An 18,335-nucleotide genomic window follows, 5' to 3' on the forward strand; every position below is an offset into this window, starting at 1 on the left:
TATGAGATCTGTTTTGGATGACAAAGGTATCAACCAGATTTATTATTCCCATTTTCACTTCTGATTCAGTCCAAGTATCACATTCAACCCCGAGATTATTTTTCCTGCGGGCCAGGCAGAATTTATAACTACAGGAAAATACAAATTGTACTCAATAAACAAAAGAAAATGTAAACAGAGTGTGCAAAATACAGAAATATAAATATTCAGTAATGTACAATGAGCAAAGTACAACCTTAAACGAGCCTCTGAATGAGTGTTGTTCAGAAGTCTGATAGTGGAGGGGTAGCAACTATTCCTGAACAAGTCCTGTGGCACTTGTATCTCCTTCCTAATAGCACTAGTCAGAACAGAGCATGTCCTGGGTGGTGTGGATCCTTGATTATTGCTGCTGCTCTCTGACGACAGTGCTCCATGTAAATGTTCTCGGTGGTTGGGAGGGTTTTGCCTGTGAAGTACTAGGCTGTGTCCATTACATTTTGCAAGGCTTTCTGCTCAGAGATATTTGTGCTCCCATACCAAGCCTTGATGCAGCAGGTCAGCACACTTTTCACTAGACATCTGTAGAAGTTTACCAAGGTTTCCGATGACATAGCTAATCTTTTAAACTCCTGAGGAAGTGGAGGTGCTGACATGATTTCTTCACAATGGCATTAATGTAACTAATCGAGGAAACATTCTCTAAGGTAGTGACCCTCCCACCCCAGCCACCCTCTCTACCTCTGATCTCCAATGATCACTGGATCATACACCTCTAGTTTTCCTTTCCTAGTCTACATCATCTCCTTGGTGTCAGTGACATTGAGTGAGAGGCCCTTGTTAGTACACCATTCAACCAAATTTTCAATTTTCCTCCTGCATCCTAACTCTTCCCTCCTTTTATATACAACCTACTATCGTGTTCCAGGGTTTTGTGGAGAGTCAGCTAGCATGGAATGAATCTATGTCACTGCTCAGATAGGAACTGATATACTTCAAGACCAGCCCCTCAAAACACTTCATCATTGCAGATGTGAATGCCACCGATCAATAGTTTATTTTGACAGTTTACCACGTATTGGTACTGTTGAAACCTGTTTGAAACAGGTAGGTACCACACCCTGACAGAGTGAGAGGCTGAAGATATCCGTGAATACAATTGACCAGTTGGTCGGAACATGTTTTCAGTGCTCAACCAGACATTCAGTCTGGACGAGATGCTATGATTGGATTCACTCTTCTGACAGTAGAGAATCATCAGACAGCATGGGGGTGCGTAATGGTTCCTCCTTGTTCTGGTGGTCAAACTGAGCACAGAAGGCATTAAGCTCATCTGGAAGTGAAGCTTTGCTGTATCCTATTGCGACAGATTTGGTCCTGTAGCAGGTTATGCCATTTATGACAATCTGATCTCACCAAAGCCTTTGACACCATCAATTGGAGAGACTACATAATACATCCTCATATTTGGCTGTTCAATGACATTTCCAACTTTCAATAATTGCACATTGGCATGCTTGCTATAATGCTGTATTTCACCGCCAACAAATCTGCAGGAGTGGAGCTAATCTTCAGGGCTTATGGAAGCTGCTTAAAATATAGCACAAACACTCCAGAACCAAGATAACTCAAACCTCAGCACTTATGTTTCCATATTGCAACTCAACTGCTAGCTGTCTGCTCAGAGATTACACTCCAAACCATCACCAATACATTCACTGAAGCATTGAGAGGACAGGCCTTACAGTCAGCACTTACAAGTCAAAGTATTTTTATTAACTTTGCATATGTTACCACATTGTCCTCTGACAATAAAGGTTGATGGTAAGACTGAAAACATGTGGACAACTTCTCATGTCTTAAGAGCCATCTCTTAAAGAAGCAGAGATATCAATGATATAGTTCATTTTTGCCCTCAATCTCCAAGCAGTCTTTGGTTGATTGTGAAAAAGAACATTTCTAGTTTAAGATCTCATGCTTGTCACAGGGCAGCAATGATCTAACTATCCTTTATGCCTCTGAGACTAGGGAATCTCAAATGTTATGCAAGAAAAACTTATGCTATGTCTGTAAAATCTACCAAATACACCAAGGACAAGGGAACCAACAGTGTCCTTTTACAAGTAAACAAACCTTCTATTAAATCCTTAACCACACTCAGCCATCTACAATGGGCAGACCAATTGCTAGCATGCTAGACGGAAGACATCCAAACATACATACTGTTCCAAGATCTGCATGGGAGGAAATTCACAGGCAAACAGAGGAAAAGATGCAACAATGTCCAAAAAGCTCCCTTGAGGAAATTGAATAGTCCCAATCACTCCTTGGAACTTATGGCCTACATCTGCTCAGAATGAAGAAGACACGTGAAAAAATTAAGATTTGCAAGACCATATATCAGGAGCACACAGATGTCCCATGAAAGCAGAGAATGGAGTGGACCATTTCACAAACTATCCATTCCCCTACACATCAGCCATTGCATGTCTTGTATGTGGCAAATTTGGCTTTATTAAGTACCCGAGAATCCACAAGTCGAAGTCTCCTCAATCCTGAGGAACTGCTGAGGGAAATACACCCAATAAGAAGACAAGCAATGATTTGTGACAGAAAAGGCAACACAAATGGAATTACTTGGGATTTGTAATAGGTATTAGCATCTTCAACAACTGTAAGAGCCAAAGGCTCACTGCAGGCATTGGAGACTTTCTGGGATCTGGAGGCTATACACATTCAGTATCTTCTAGTGTGCATGCGCTATGGACTGGGGGCTGGTGCATGCGCGAGGGATGCATGCAGTTGGTGCAGTTAATTAGCCTGCATAGATTGTAATGGCAGATTAGAAGGTGGATGAGGGAGGCTTCGATATTTTCCGTTGACCATTATCGAAGGGATTGAACATTACGTTACTGAAGAGACTGATCGTTAGACATTGACCATTACCAAGTTTAAGAACATTATCACAGATGTTCCAAGTCATTTTGTGTTAATAAACAGTTTTAAAATTAATCTGGACTTCATTGCAAAATCCTCAAAAGCATCAAAGCAAAGAGGCCTCTTAGCTGCCAAGCAGCTTTTTAAAAAAAATTGGATAGTAGTCTCTACATCTAGTCAACAAAAAAAAACTAATGAATAGGATTGAATTGGAAATTGTTGGAACATCCCTCTTTGGTTTTGAGCAATACTGAAAGCAATTCAGCAGCCATGTTGGAAATACCAAGCACAGGTTGCTGACAGCAATCAGTCTCTTCCTGTCTGAGAATCGGCCACAGAGGGGCCCAGGACTTCTAATCCTAGAGCATAAAGTTCTATATATATACTGGCAGAATCATTTGTTGAGAATCACAGTGATATCATTGACTCTGCCGTGGTGAAAACTCGCTTGTTGATAGAAGAACATCAGAGCCATCAGAAGTGGTAGGATTACTTTTGTGGATTCCTTCTGTGTATTTAGTTTGAACACAGTTTGGAGGTGCTGCCGCTTGTCCATTGAGGACTGTTGATTTTGGGCTCACGTTGTGCTTGCTTGGTGCTCGAGCTCAGAGGATGGAGACGCGCAAAGATAGCCACTGCCACTGAGGCGCAATTAAAACTACTGCAGAAGACATTGAATGAATTTAAAGTCAGCAAATTGGAAATGGCTGAAGGTGTGTCACAAAATGGTGGTGAAGTAGATGAAAATACAAAAGATATGCAATTCAAACTGGAGAAAGAGTCAAATATTAAGGCAACATCTGACATACAGAATGAAATACAACCAGGTGATAGGGTGTCAAATGTTGGAAGCAGGAGAAGCAAAGTTCTTCTAGATCAACCTCCAGAGTTTCCAGTACAACATCTGCACGTTTAAAGGCTCAGGCTGAAGTGGCTACTCTTGTTACACAACAAAAATGGCTAAAGGATAAACATGCCTTAGAAGAGCAGGAGCACCAGGTAAGGAGAGAGAAAGAGCAGCAGGTGGATCAGCTAAGGAGGTAAAAGGAGCAGCTGGAGCTGGATGCAAACATTGCTACTAATATGGCCAGGCGAGGGTACTAGGAGGCTCAAAGGGATCCAGTGTTTGAAGTAACTTATTTGAAGTGACTGACAGTATGGAGACTTATTTTGAGGAAGGACAACAGAAAAAGAAAACACTTAATGCTAAGGCAGATGCTTTTGTAACACAGTTATAAACATGCATACATATGGACAAATCCTCCCAAAGCACAGTATTACCAATCCACATACACCAATAATACAAACTGCAGACAGAGCCACAGCTCAAAGACAATATTTCACCACAACTCCCTTGACACTCCAGTCAATCATCAGAAATCTGGGTGAACATGCATAAGTGATATCTCCAGCTACATTATCTGCTATAAGCAACGGTGAACAGAGAAACGTATTCACAGCCTTAGAAAGGCAAAATGAAATCACTGCAATATTGGTCCAGCTGCATTGTCTCTCTTTTATGCCCAAGAAGGAGATTCAAGTTTTTGATGGTGACCCACTTCAGTACCAAGCATTCATTAAATCCTTGGAACACAGTATTGAAAGTAAAAACAAAAACCCCAGAGATTGTCTCTTTATCTGGAACAGTACACAATAGAACAAGCAAGGGAACATGTAAGGAGTTGCCTATATACAGCTTCAGACAGAGGATTTGTGAAGGCCAAGTCTTTACTACAGGAGCATTTTGGCAAGGAGCACAAAATTCCTATAGCTTATATGGAGAAGGCTCTTTCACAGTCATCAATAAAACCATATGACACAAAGACTCTTCAGGCATATGTCCTCTTTCTAAGAGGATTGTTACAGGCCCAGTGGACCCCAAAACCCAGCAGCAATAGAAATTCACCAAGGCAAATGTTTACTACTCAGGAAGGTTCTTGTCGGTTTTCAGAGAAAGAGATTTGTTGCTCATTGGTCACAAACTGATTCCTTCCAATCAGCCATTTCAGTGTCTTGCCAAAGAAACTTGCCCCATCAGGTTTTTCAAGATAACCATTTTCTTTCAGGTCACCATAGAGTTCCTTTTCTGTTTCTCTTATTTCAAGTGAAACATTATACAGCCAGCCATCTCCTCTTGCATAGACCACAAGGGCTTTGAACAGGCTGAACTAAGAACTCACAACCAGTCTTCAAAATGGGTTTTTTTCCCACAAACTTGCCAGCTTGTCATGTTCTAGTCCCAGTTGCTGCTGCAGAACTGTAGAATTGAATTCTCTCTCCCTCTCACACTCAGAGAAAACCACATGACCCTCTTAGAACAGGAAACTGTATTCAAACAGACTGCGGCACCAGACCCAATCTTCTGAGTTAATTCATCTGTTGCTTTCCAAAACAATAATCCATTACTTCACAGCATGTCCAATTTACACCTACTTGTGAAGTCTCTATAGGCATTCTTCAAAGTTTTTCAAAGGCACTTGGAGCATGGACTGTCTGGCTTGAGCCAAGCTCTGGCATTTAAAATAATATCTGTTCTGAAGTGTCTTGCTGAAGAAACTTGCCCCAACATAGGTTTTCCAAATGATAACCTCTTCTTCCAGGTCACCACAGAGTTCCTCTTGTTTCCCTTATTTCAGGAGAAACACTCTAGCCAGCCATTTCCTCTTGTAAGGAATACAAGGGATTTCATCAGGCTGAACGCAGAACTCGCAACCTGTCTTCAAAATGGGGTTTTAACAAGCCTCCCAGCTTGCCATGTTGCAGCCTCCAAAAGCTACTGCAGAACACTCTCTCTCTCTCTCTAAAAGAGAAATCTCTCTGCTTGCAAAACCACATGACCCCTCTTAGAACAGCAAACTGCAACCAGAAGCCACTTTTAGGTGTTCCCAGGAAGATTATGCCCTGGCAGTTGCGGCTATGGGAGTTCAGCTGGCACATTTAGGTGGCCAAAGAGTGGCCTCATCCCACCCATGCAGCCTTGATGTCATTTACAGTGCATCAAGGCATGACTGACAAACAACTCAGGCATGATTTGCCACCACCTGGCAGCCCGGCTGCTTTCAAATGCAACAGAGGATACTCCAAGCAGGATATTATACCTCCTGGAGAAGGGTTAGATGAGTAGTCCCCTGGCTGGCTTCTCCCGTTTCAGATGGCCACAATACAGCCACACAGGAGTATATTGTGGCCATCTGAAAGTGCCCTGAAAGATTGCTGGCACCGGAATCAGTTTCCTGAGCCTGGCCATATGTTGCTTTAAAGACAACAGTCCACTTACTCCGCAACATCAGTCCAATTAACATCTACTTGTGAAGTCTCCATAGGCTTTCTTCAAAGTTTCTGTAAAGTCACTGTAGACATGAAGTCTCTACTTATGCACAGCTCTTGCATTCCAAATGAGATGTCTTTTGTGAGATGTTAATGTCTGTTTGTGAAGTGACCTACACTAAACCCCCCACAATCTATTTTAAAGACATATTAATATATAATATAAAATATAATATACCCCGTAACAACACTCAAAAGGCCTTCCAATTTTTGGGCCTTTCTTCAAAGCTCAAGCCAAGAAGTTTGACCAGCTGATCAACAGAGAAGTCTCACAGTTCAAAGCTAGCAAAGGATGGCTAGACTGGTTTAAATGCTTTCACGGGATTTCTCAAGTGTTAGTGTCTGGAGAAATTCACTTAGCTGACAGTTTCACTGCCAGCGAATGCCCGGCAGAACTAAAATCTCTCTTATAAGAAGGTGGTTACATCCAAGAACAAGTCTACAACTTTGATGAAACAGGCCTCTACTACAAGATGATTCCAGACTGCATGCTGCCCAGCAAAGATGATGCCCATCGACGTGAGGGATTCAAATAACGCAAAGATTGCGTGAAGTTATTTTGTGTTAGCAAGACTGGAACACACAAGTTAAAATCACTTATGATTGGCAAATTTCATTTGCCCTGCTGTTTCCACCATGTCAACGTGAAGTCGCTACCATTCCAAGTACACGCCGAGCAGCAATGCTTGGATGACCAGTGTCCTCTTTCAGGATTGATTTTACATAACTTTTGTCCCTGCTGTCCATGCTCATTTGTGTAAGCAAAAGCTAGAACCCACCCGCTGGGTGGGTTCTTTGGCTGGACAACTATCCCGCCCACCCGCCAGCTGCCAACCTATTAAACCGCGACAGAAAGATCCTAGTTTCTTACCTCTTAAAGAACACTACATCTAAGATCCAGCTCCTAGATCGGGGGGGTCATCTCCGTGTTCAAGCAGAATTACAGACGTGAATTAATTCATAGAATTGTAGATGAATCAACAATGATGGAAGACCATCTGAAAAGCATGAACGTTAGAAGTTTGCCACTTAGGTGGGAAAGGCTGGGCAGCAGTCAGCTCCTCGTATATGGAAAAATGCTGGGAGAAGGTTCTGGGTCCATCCTTTTCATCATGAAAATCCATCAAGGAAGATGAAGATGAGGAAGAATTCTACGGCTTCACCGATGAAGAAGTGGGTGAAGTGCATAGGCTGTTTCAAATTAGCAAAGAGGATTTTCACCAGTGATACTCTGATGAATGCCTGAGCATCTGACAGACTCCAAGACTGTCCCTAACATTACTGTAGCACCGGTTACCAAACCAAAGAAGATGACATTGTGAAAAATGGCTGGAGATGATTAAACTAGTACCACTCTGTGAAGGGTGATGGAATGCAAAATATGTAGATTAGAGCTTGAAAATAGACAGCACTAACCTGTGGGCCCCTTTCGTATCAGAAACCTCAAGGATGAAGGAATCTGGTTCAGACTGGCACAGTGGCCTAGGGTACCCCATAGTCACCATTTTGTTTGCTTAATAAAGACATGAATATTAACTTAGATGCCCCTAATGATGAGACTGCCTAATTAACAAAACATGCGATGTATGATGAGGGAGGGACTGTGTGGTATCTGCAGGGATGGAAGGGAAAAGTTGTAAAGCATTGAAAGTCCCGAATGGAAGGAACCATAAGGAGGTGTGGTGATGTTGACCACGGGACTGTAGAAAAGAGTGATGATTCTGGACCTCCAGTGTGCCTTGGGACTAAGAGACACCAGGCTCTGCAGACCCGAAATAAAAGCTGAACTTCCAAGACTTTGTCTCCAGAGTAGTGATTGTGAACACTTTATATTTCACAAGCTTGGGGATTCGTCCAGGATCACAACTCCCACTGCTTGGCAACTGTCCCGGGCAGGAGACTCTGGAGAACAAGGGGGATCTCCGGTAGGAGGAGTGGTTCAGTCGGGAGACTCTCGTGCACGAGACCCGGGTAAGAAAATTGACTATTAAGTATTACTCGGGCGACTGGGATAGTCTGTCAGGGGTTTGTGATCTGACAGGTAGGAAAATGGGTAATCAGTGTACCAGAACTGATGAGTCCCGGGAGAAGAATTGACCCTGGAATGAGGGTCCCAGAACTGACATACTACCGGATAGTCCGTTGGGGCGGATGTTAGGGAACAGACCTGTAGAAAGGTCGGAGACTAAGGAATGTCTCTGGGGATATTTCAGGGAGCTCAGTTAAGAGTTCAGGGAATTAGTCCGGTCAGGGACTGTTAGTGTGCGTGTGTGTGCTCGAGGAGTTCAGATTTTGGGAACCTGAGGTACAATGGGGAATTTTGTAGATACAACGATCTGGAGGTTGAAAATATAATTCGAAAAGTTTCTGAGATATTAAATAAAAGACTAGGGAGAGAAGGCTGGCCGTTGGGGGGTATTTGGGATGATGAATCATTAAAGAGGTAATTGAAAAGTGGCGCATGTTAGCATAAGAAAGAAAAGAGACAGGCTTGCAGGTTGCCAAACTAACGCTGTAAAACTGGCTGAAGGGGGGACTGTAAACCTATGGATGTCCTCCAGAAAGAATGTGCACATAGAAAGGAGCAGGACAGGAAAAATCAGGAAAGGAAAAAAGCAAAGGGTAGGCAGGAGAAGCTTCCTGCACAGGAGGATAAACAAAGACTATGTAGTCAAATGGAGGAGGGAGAGACGAGTGACCCCAAGTACTCCTCGGGGACCCCCTAAAGACCACCACTAGCATATCATCTGCCTGTATCCGGACCCCTAGCAGCGGTCCCCTCTGTGCCAGCAATACCCAAAGTATTTTTGGATCCTGTTAGTGCTCGAACCCAGCGTCATGATAAATCATCCGGCCACTGTAACAAAGAAGTTAAGATTTAAAGAAATTCTGTGGAAAATTCTAGCTTTTGTTAAAACACGTTTGTCTGCATTTGCAGTTTAAAAATTAAGCTGTTCTCAGTGAGGACAGAGAGAACTCAGCAGAAAAAAACACAAGATACGGCTCTATCAGCCAGGCAAATTGGCAGGAAGCCCAGAAGAAGAGATAACGCAGCCAGTTTGTGCAGAATACTAGAGCACAGAATGAAGACAGTCAGGAATACTCTTAAAGGGGCCACGCAAGATATCAATTTGTTTGCAGTTTAAAGTTGAGCACATACCATGATAAAGATGTGATTTCTTAACTTAATGAGGTAGCAGATAAAGTAGCTAAAGGGTTATCAGGATTGGGACCCCAAAGATTTAGTTCAATACGAGTCCTCTTCAACGAGCCTTATGCCTTCCATCCAGGAGATTAGACTCCATCAGAGGGACGGCTCTGATAGAGAAATTGAGCGATGGAAATGTTCCGGTTGTTATTATGTTGATGTACTTGAGATTTGGGTAACCCCAACAAGCAAGAGGTTACTATTGTGGGAAAGTGGGACATTTCAAACAGGAATGTCCCGAATTAAAGAGGGAAAGGGATGCGATCCCTCTGATGACTTTTGAGGAGGATTATTGGGATCAGGGGTTTATTCCAGGTGGGACCCAACAAAGAGGATGCCGTTTTTCTGGTGGACACAGAGGCCACTAGATCATCATTAAATGTTATACTGGAGGGAGTTAGATTCAAAAGTTAACAATTAAAGGTATCAGGGGTAAAAGGAGAAGAGTTTTCTGTACCTATTTTGGGAGCCCATTATGATCGGAACGGATCATGTGAAGTGATGTGGCAATTATTATACATTCCGGATATTGGGAGTAATCTCCTGGATTACAAGTGGAGTTAGAAAAGAGGGTAAAATATTTGGGACACTTAATAAGTAAGGGAAAAAGGAAAATGAGTCCCGAAAGGATTAAGGGGATATTGGAACTTGTTCTCCCGAAAACAAAGAAGGAACTAAGGAAGTTCCTGGAACTGATGGGTTATTGTCGACTGTGGATAGATTCATATGCACAAAAGACTAGAAACTTATACTTCACCTCTAGGATGGCATCCTCCTTCCTCAGGATGAGTAGAATAAATGAATCAGACATTGTCCAAATTGGTGCTAGAAACAAAGTTACCCTGGACTAAATGTCTGCCTATAGCACTACTGTGAATCCAAATAGCATCTCAAAGGAATGTCGGATTGTCCCCTTATGAGATGCTATTCAGACTGCCATTTTTGGGAAGGGAAGGGGAATTGCCTACTGTAGAAGTCACTGACAAATTTCTAAGGAACTATGTTTTGGCGCTCGTTTCTTCTTTATTTGTTCTTAGGAAAAAGAATATGTTGGCCCAGACACCTCCGCTTGAATTTGCCATTCACAAAATACAATCAGGTGATTGGGTTCTGGTTAAGGCGTGGAAGGACACCAAGCTTCATCCAAGTTTTTAACCCTCCTGACCACTGAGACTGCAGAAAAAGGTGGACACATCACACCAGAGTGAAACGACCGGTGAGGACCCCTGCTGAACCACCAACTTTGCACATACACCCCACCGAAAACCTGCTCAAGATCCAATTGAAAAAACATGGATGGTCATTAGAACAGGACTTTGAATAGTTTGTGAAACATGTTAAATATCTATATACAACCCTCCTTCTTTGGTAGAAACAAACATGAGATGGTGGTGGATATGCTGAATAGAGTTGGTAAGTGGGAACCAGGGTTGGGCTGATGGGATTCATACCCCAGTAAGATAGAAACATAGAAGATAGGAGCAGGAGTAGGTCATTCGACCCTTTGAGCCTGCTCCGCCATTCAACGAGATCATGGCTGATCTTAAAGTTCAGTACCCTGTCCCCGCCTTCTCTCCGTAACCTTTAATACCCTTATACTGAAGAAATATATCTAATTCCATCTTAAATATATGTAATGAACCTGCCTTTACTGCCCTCCGTGGCAATGAATTCTACAGATTCACCACCCTCTGGGTAAAGAAATTCCTCCTCATCTCGGTCGTAAATGGTTTGCCTATTATCCTCAAACCATGGCCCCGGGTTCTGGATTTTCCCATCATTGGAAACATCCCATCTGCATCCATTCTGTCCAGTCCTGCCAGAATTTTATATGTCTCTATGAGATCCCCTCTCAATCTTCTAAACTCCAGCGAGTACAATCCCAATTTGCGCAATCTTGCCTCATAAGTCATTCCTGCCATTCCAGGTATCAGCCTGGTGAATCGCCTCTGCACTACCTCCATTGCAAGAAAGGAGAGGATTGGAATCCATCGTCAGCCCTCAGGGCCAGTAAAGTTCACCATTACCATTCCCAAGAGTTTTAAACCGCAGGTGATACGGTTCAATGCTTGTAGTTTAATAAAATGTGGAAGGATCGAGAGTCAGAGATGATAGAGTGTTCAGGAGAAATATATGTGTCTTAATAGATACTTCCCCTATTGGAATGATATATGGTGGACTACCCAGAAAAACCTACTGAAAGGGATAAATGGGAAAAATTTGGAATGGGGATAATCATCAGTGGAAAGGTTGTTTTTAGAATAATCGTAGAAGGATCAAAGACTAATCCAACTGATAGTACCTTCACAATAATGCCCAAGGTGAAACCCCATACTTCACCCAATGATCTGAAAATAGTACAGATAGTAGAGGTAGAGGACCTTACACAGATGATTGAGATTGAGACAGGATATGGGGATACAAATGCCTGGGCAGAATGGGTAAAATACATAGTTAAGAGTTTAAACAAGAGCAATTGCTATGCATGTGCTTCTGGACATCCGATAGCTCAGGTGGTTCCACCTCCGTTGGGGTGGGGTAAAGACAGACAAGAAATGAGGTGCATGATGGCTTTGTATCAGGATAGAGAGTCCTGGGGTAATCAGTCCTGTAAATCTCTCTCCTTGCTTAATAAAGACATGAATATTAAGTTAGACACCCCTAAGGATGAGACTGCCTAATTAACATATGATGAGGGAGGGACTGTGTGGTATCCGCAGGGATGAAAGGGAAAAGGGGAAGGTTGTAAGGTATTGAAATTCCATTGGAAGAGACTAAATGAAGGTGTGGTGATGTTGAGCGCGGGACTGTACAAATGAGTGATGATCCTGGACCTCCGGTGTGTCTTGGGACTAAGAGACACCCGGCTCTGCAGACCCGAAATAAAAGCTGAACTTGTTCTCCAAGACTTTGTCTCCAGAGTAGTGATTGTGAACACTTCACATTTAACAACAATTAGGAAGCCTTCACTCCCAAAAGTATCTGAAGCCTCGAGCTGAAGACCCAGGATGTGGACCTCAGCTCAGACAGATTTTGGATTTCGCTCGCTGCCAGCGACATGCTGCATTCTGGCAGCGAACACTCGATTATTCTTTTTAAGAAATAAAATGATGATTGTAAAGAAATAAAAAAAAAATTATTGCGTTTTTTGAAAACGCTGTTTTCACGAGATCCCCCATTTTTCACAATCCGATTGACTTGGATCTCATTACAAGGGGGTTCCACTGTATTCTTTCATCCAACTCGTTAACATAAGATTAAGAACAACAGGGGATCCAGCACCACCCCACAGGTCACAGGCCTCCAATCCGGAAAACAAGATGACACACGACCACCCCTACTCCAACCACAAGCCAAGATTGTGCTCCAAAGACCAATTCACCCTGGATCCCACGGGACCCGTCGACGATGTTGGTCCTTATCAAAGCCCCTTACTCTTGGCCTTGAAAATGTGTGAACACCTATAACAAATGCGACTTTCAGATCAACCATGACCTTATTGATTGGCGGAGTTGGATGGATGGGCCAGATGCTTTCTCCTGCATGTAGGTTCACATATGCCCCCCACAACAAGAGATTTAAAATTAATGTGGCAAAACAGGGTCCAAGGGCGCAGAGAGCGAAAAATAGCCGAGCCCTTTCCTGATTCCGACTACTCAACGCCGATTTGTACCGAAGTTACACATACCCGCCTCGCCGCTCTCGTTCCCCTCCTCACCGACGCACCTCACAGCTCCAAATCCAGTCGCCTCGCCGTCCGCAGGGACCGACGTCGCCTCGCGAAATGCGCATGCGTGTGTCGCGCGGCCCATCTCCGCGAGGGGGCCCACTCGCACTTTCGGCCGGAGCAACGCCCCATTTCTGGGGCGATCGCCGACTGTCAGAATCGTTCAAATGCTATTATCACCGAACTATGGACATTGAATTGTACTTACTGTGTTCCTTCTCTGCACGGTGTTCAAGACATGTTGGCCACAGAAGTTCCGTTTATTCAGGCAATGATCAAAAGCTCCGCTGCCAGCCTCTGGATGCTCGGCCGAATGACGACACTACGCCGCCCCCGCTGCCGCCTGTCGTCATGGCCAGACCTTTACCCTGACCACGTGAACAGGGGTCCTTGGTCTGAAATGTAAACTTTGCTTTGGAGGATGTGTGGAGGTGGTTCACTCAGTTGATTCTGGAATAGTTTAACCTACGGAGTGCAATTAAAGCATTTTGTTTTTGTTTCAGACGTGTAGCATCTGCAGATTTGTTTTTTTTTTGCTGCAGTGAACGTATTTTTGCTTTGTGCTTCCGAAGCAAAGATTAGAGGGTCCCCAGCTCTCACGCCTCGTGTTCTTTTATTTTTGGGCACCTCCCCCCAGCTTCATAGAGGCAAAACAGTGTCCTTTCTCATGAGTTGCCATCTGATGTGGTGAATGGTCTTAAGTTTTAAGAATAGGGTAGATACATGGATGGAAGAGGACTGGAGGTTGACAGAATGGGAGCAGGTCAATGGGACTAGCAGAATAATGATCGGCACAGACTAGAAGGGCCAAATGGCCTGCTTTCTGTGCTGTAACATTCTATGAAGTGTTGGAATCTAGGGGTTAAAACAGTATGAAATAAATGATTAATTAATAAGTGTATATTTACTGCATGGTTCAGGGAAAAAGGAATGTGATTAAGTGGCAATCACAGCAGGGAGCAAAGTTGGCTGAACAAAATTGTCTCTCCAAAATACAGGGAGAGGAAATGCATAAAACAATTTAGGAGGAATGCTCAAACTAAATGAGGTGGTGAGTAGCACAGGAGACACAGGCCAGATCAGAACAAAGAATGGCCTGTAAGAAACAAAGGGAATGGAAAACAAGTCTAGGAGGAAGATTAAGGCAGGAGGAGGTGTTAAAGAGAACAGCAGAAATTGGCAGGACAAGAACAGAATGGTGATTAGAGATATCTGGGGATGAATTAATTTCTGATCAACACAACGGGATAGTCTGGCCTGGAGGATTAAGATGGGAGTGCTACACCCCAGATATCTGCAAAACAGGAGATGACTTGTGATAACCCTTATGCAAAAAGATCTAGCAAAGGAAGACAACTTTTGTTCTGTATGATAATGAAATCTAGCAAAGGAAGCCAACTTTTGTTCTGTATGATAAGGTTGACCTATATAAACTGAACCAACTGGACAATAGGGGTCAGTCTTGGGGAGTAGCTCACTGTGCAAGTGACCTATGAACTAATGAGTGACCCAGAGCTCTGTTAAGTTTTATTCTTGTGCTGTGTAATAAATTGACTGTTGAACCGAATACCTTCTCCTATCACTTCATTCAAAGAACGCGCTGGACTCAGACTACACATAGACTAAATTAAGAGTAAGTTAAAGCCAGAGTCCGACAATTTGGTGACCCCGACGTGATGAAAATGGAGAAGTGACGGAAGAAAAAGATACGAAACACCGGTCGATTGTGGTGTGGTGATAACAACAAGTGACCATCCTACAAAGGGAGGTAAGCAGACGCCTGTTTTAACGAAGTTCTGCTATTGGCAAAGATAAATTGTGTGTTGTCACTACTCTGCAAAAGCCCTCGTTATAGCCAAAGAATAAAACAAAAGGGGGTTAGAGTCCCCCTAGTAGAACGGGGTTGGAGTCCCCTGTAGTAGAAGGGGGTTGGAGTCCTCCTAGTAGAACGGGGTTGGAGTCCCCTGTAGTAGAAGGGGGTTGGAGTCCTCCTAGTAGAACGGGGTTGGAGTCCCCTGTAGTAAAAAGGGGGTTGGAGTCCTCCTAGTAGAAAGGGGGTTAGAGTCCTCCTAGTAGAACGGGGTTGGAGTCCCCTCGTAGCGATCTCGAGAGATAGCTTTAGACACTTGGCCAATTAGAATAAGGTGTATGGTGATGGTTATTTGCTTCTATAGTGTGTAATAAGTATTTGATTAAGGATCGTGTACCATAGTAGTGTATAAGTATCTGTATAAGGTGCATTGTGATGGTTATTTGTTTTTATAGTGTGTAATAAGTATTTGATTAAGGATCGTATACCATAGTAGTGTATAATCAGTATCTGTATAAGGTGTATTGTTTTATAGTTATTTGCTTCTATAGTGGTTAAGTATCTGTTTAGGAATCGTCTAGTGTATCATAATATTTTATAATAAGTATTTGTTTAAGGATCGTGTGTAGTGTGCTGCTGGTGTTTATAATAACGTGGGAAGGGACGAAGTAGATTGCAGGGTGTCAAAATCACGAAGTCTAAAGGGTTAAAGATCAGAACGGAGATGGAAGGAGTAAATAGGGATGTAGGGCAAGAGCTCGGGGGAGACAGAGGGGTTCCCCCATCTGTAAACCGACAGTGGGAGAAAACAAGGAATCAATTACTGGGAGGATTACCGAAGGGAGAGGAGGGTTACGAACAGATATGGAGAGAGCTGCAGAATCAGGGGAAGGTTCCACGAGGGTTTGAAAAAATCCGGCTGGTACTGTACTTAGGAGAAGCAGAGAGGGAAGCAGCCAAGGAGGTACAGGAACATGAGGCAAAAGGACAAGGATCTATATGGAATAGAAGAAGGTTTAAACAACAGAGAGAAGTGAAGGAACAGAGAAGGGCAGATTTACACATTATGACATTGGCTTGCATGGCTGTGGAAGCGAACCTTCAACATGATATTAAACAGGGATCCCATAACACTAAGGAGAATACGGGGGAGGTGAAGCCGTCAGCCCCGTTATATCCAGAGTTACCGGAGACATTGCCACCACCTTATCCTATTCCCCAAATGCCAGCGATGCAGATAAGTGAGGAAATAGTGAATGTCACTGAGTTAACAGGTCCAGAACTACATGAGGCGAAGGAGAGACTGAAGAGAGTTGCACAGGAGAGAGTGGAGGAAACAAAAGAGTGGGTGCACGAAGTACAGAACGATAGATGTGCAGTAAGGAAAAATAGTAGGGGCTTGGGAAGTACAGATGAGAGAGAGCTGGGACAAGAGGAGAATAGGAAGGGAAATGACCCAGCGAGTGTCAGATGGGAACGGGAGAGAGAGCAGAACGAGGATACTGATCTAGCTAGTGTGAGTGTTGAGAATGAAGAGGAGGAACAGCCAGTCACGATCAGGGGAAGCATGATCACACATAGAAGACAGAGTCAGGATGACCCTCGTTCCCCTTTGGGATATGCGTTGCGGGACAGGGAGGAAGTACGGCTTCCAGAAAGGTATAGACAGATGCCGCTAATTTATAAGGGTCCGCAAATTGGGGAGAGGTATCAACCCTTCTCATTCACTGACATGAATTGTATTTTGGATAAAATGCCACCTCCGACTGAGGGAGGTGGAGCGTGGATGGGAAAGTTCTGCCAATATACGATGGGACATAAGATAGCCATAGGGGATTGGAGAGCATTATTGGGTAAACAGCTTGGGCTGTGGGAGATACAGCAGGTAGAAATGATCGCAGGAATCACTAGGTGCCTCGATGCCGAGCCATTTGCCAACCATGCTACGGCAATAGGAGGGGCAATGAGAGATAAGTTCCCTGTTCCCCCCGGTGTCATGCAGTCCCTGACCTTTTCCATAAAGGAGGATGAGGAGATCTCGACTTTTTTGAGTCAGTGTAGGGAGAGTTGGACTGATAAAGCAGGAGTACACCCAGCCACAGATCCCTTGCAGACTACACTCTTTAGGTCTGCAGTAACGAGCGGACTGCCAGCTGTAGTTAGGAAGGCATTAGAGAATAACCCTGATATTCCTGGCTGCTCGAGTGAGCAATGGGAAAAACATTTGACCCATCACATGAAATGTTACAGGGCTAAGCAAAAGGACGACAAACATACTATGGAGTCGGCACAAGTGCAACTCCTTAAGCTTCAACTGGAAGAGGCTAGAAAAAAGGCAAACGAGGCAAAAAAGATTTCCTCAAAGGGTGCGAACCAGATGATTCAGCAGCCAACGCAGCCACCACAAGGGAATAATATGAGTTGGCACCCGGCCCCATATTGGGCACCGGGTCCCACCTATGTGGCCAGAATGGGAGGTCCAATGGGAGGATTCCGAGTAAGAGGGAGAGGTCGGGGTGCTCCACGAATGCAGCCAGCCGTATGTTTTGTATGCGGTCAGCCAGGACACTGGAAGAGAGACTGCCCCCTGGCTTGGGATCCTCGGGACACTGGGGGAAGGGGATATGGACCACCACAAAATGAGTATTGGGTCCAGCCCCAGAGATCGTCAGTGCCACCCCCGGTACATCAGGCACCCATGCGGCTTTAGCTCCAAAGAGACAATTCCCTTTGCTGACAGAGGAGGAGCAATATTGCCCACAGTGACGGAGCCCGAGCACCCACGAGCAGGCTAGGTTGGCAGACCCTTTCCTGCAGATTAAAGTTATGGACATGGAAGTATCCTTTTTAGTGGATACGGGAGCCAGATTTTCAACACTCACTGGCACTGAATTTCAAGATAAAACATCATCCTCTAGCGTCCAGCTGATAGGGTTCTCGGGTACACCAGAAAATCTGCCGTTTTCTACACCACTAGTCACTTCTGTGGCGGGACAGACTTTTACACATCAATACATTTTGTCAGCCAGGTGCCCTACAAATCTCTTGGGCAGAGACCTGTTGGTCAAGTGCGGAGCATCGATCCTTTGTGGACCCAGCGGAATAGAGGTCACCTTTCCAAATGGATATTCTATGAACTGTTCAGTAACTACACTGCATTCCAGTTCTCAGATGTTGTTGGCGGCAGCTGGAGGATCCGCGTCTGAGGGACAATGGGCTGACATTTACTGGGGGCTGCTGCAACCAGAGGACCCACAGAAGGGAGGGCTGCTAAAGCTTTATAATCAATGGAAGCCGTGGATCCAGACGTTACACCCGTATACCCCTCCCTCGGACCCTCCCCATAT

General features: G+C 44.1%; 2 protein-coding genes across 6 annotated transcripts in view; one reads left to right on the forward strand and one right to left on the reverse strand.

The window, feature by feature from the left end:
• The window catches only part of il6st (interleukin 6 cytokine family signal transduce), a 98,051-nt gene extending 84,519 nt beyond the window's left edge, over window positions 1-13,532 (reverse strand). For 2 of the 4 annotated variants that reach the window (XM_069924413.1, XM_069924409.1), the window contains exon 1: window positions 13,140-13,247. The gene's annotated coding sequence lies outside the window, so the exon portion shown is untranslated. Of the gene's footprint in view, window positions 1-7,114; window positions 7,138-13,139; window positions 13,248-13,386 lie in introns of those variants that run through there. The other 2 variants (XM_069924410.1, XM_069924411.1) reach the window with 2 other exon arrangements.
• On the forward strand, window positions 8,123-17,801 carry LOC138757309 (uncharacterized). Of its 2 annotated transcripts, none has more exons than XM_069924414.1 (2): window positions 8,123-8,214; window positions 10,489-17,801. In XM_069924414.1, the coding sequence occupies exon 2, from the start codon at window positions 15,713-15,715 to the stop codon at window positions 17,696-17,698; it is 1,986 nt and encodes a 661-aa protein (XP_069780515.1). In that variant the 5' UTR covers window positions 8,123-8,214; window positions 10,489-15,712; the 3' UTR covers window positions 17,699-17,801. The 2 variants fall into 2 exon arrangements, with proteins under 2 accessions (XP_069780515.1, XP_069780516.1); XM_069924415.1 differs by having other exon boundaries at window positions 8,128-8,214; window positions 10,489-14,745.
• Window positions 17,802-18,335: the final 534 nt, after the last annotated feature.

This window comes from Narcine bancroftii, chromosome 3 (genome assembly GCF_036971445.1).
Source record: "Narcine bancroftii isolate sNarBan1 chromosome 3, sNarBan1.hap1, whole genome shotgun sequence".
Taxonomy (NCBI): domain Eukaryota; kingdom Metazoa; phylum Chordata; class Chondrichthyes; order Torpediniformes; family Narcinidae; genus Narcine; species Narcine bancroftii.

What these genes read in the sequence shown, in the direction of transcription:
- LOC138757309 (XM_069924414.1), top strand. Translation starts at nt 15,713, where the DNA reads ATGGAAGGAGTAAATAGGGATGTAGGGCAAGAGCTCGGGGGAGACAGA.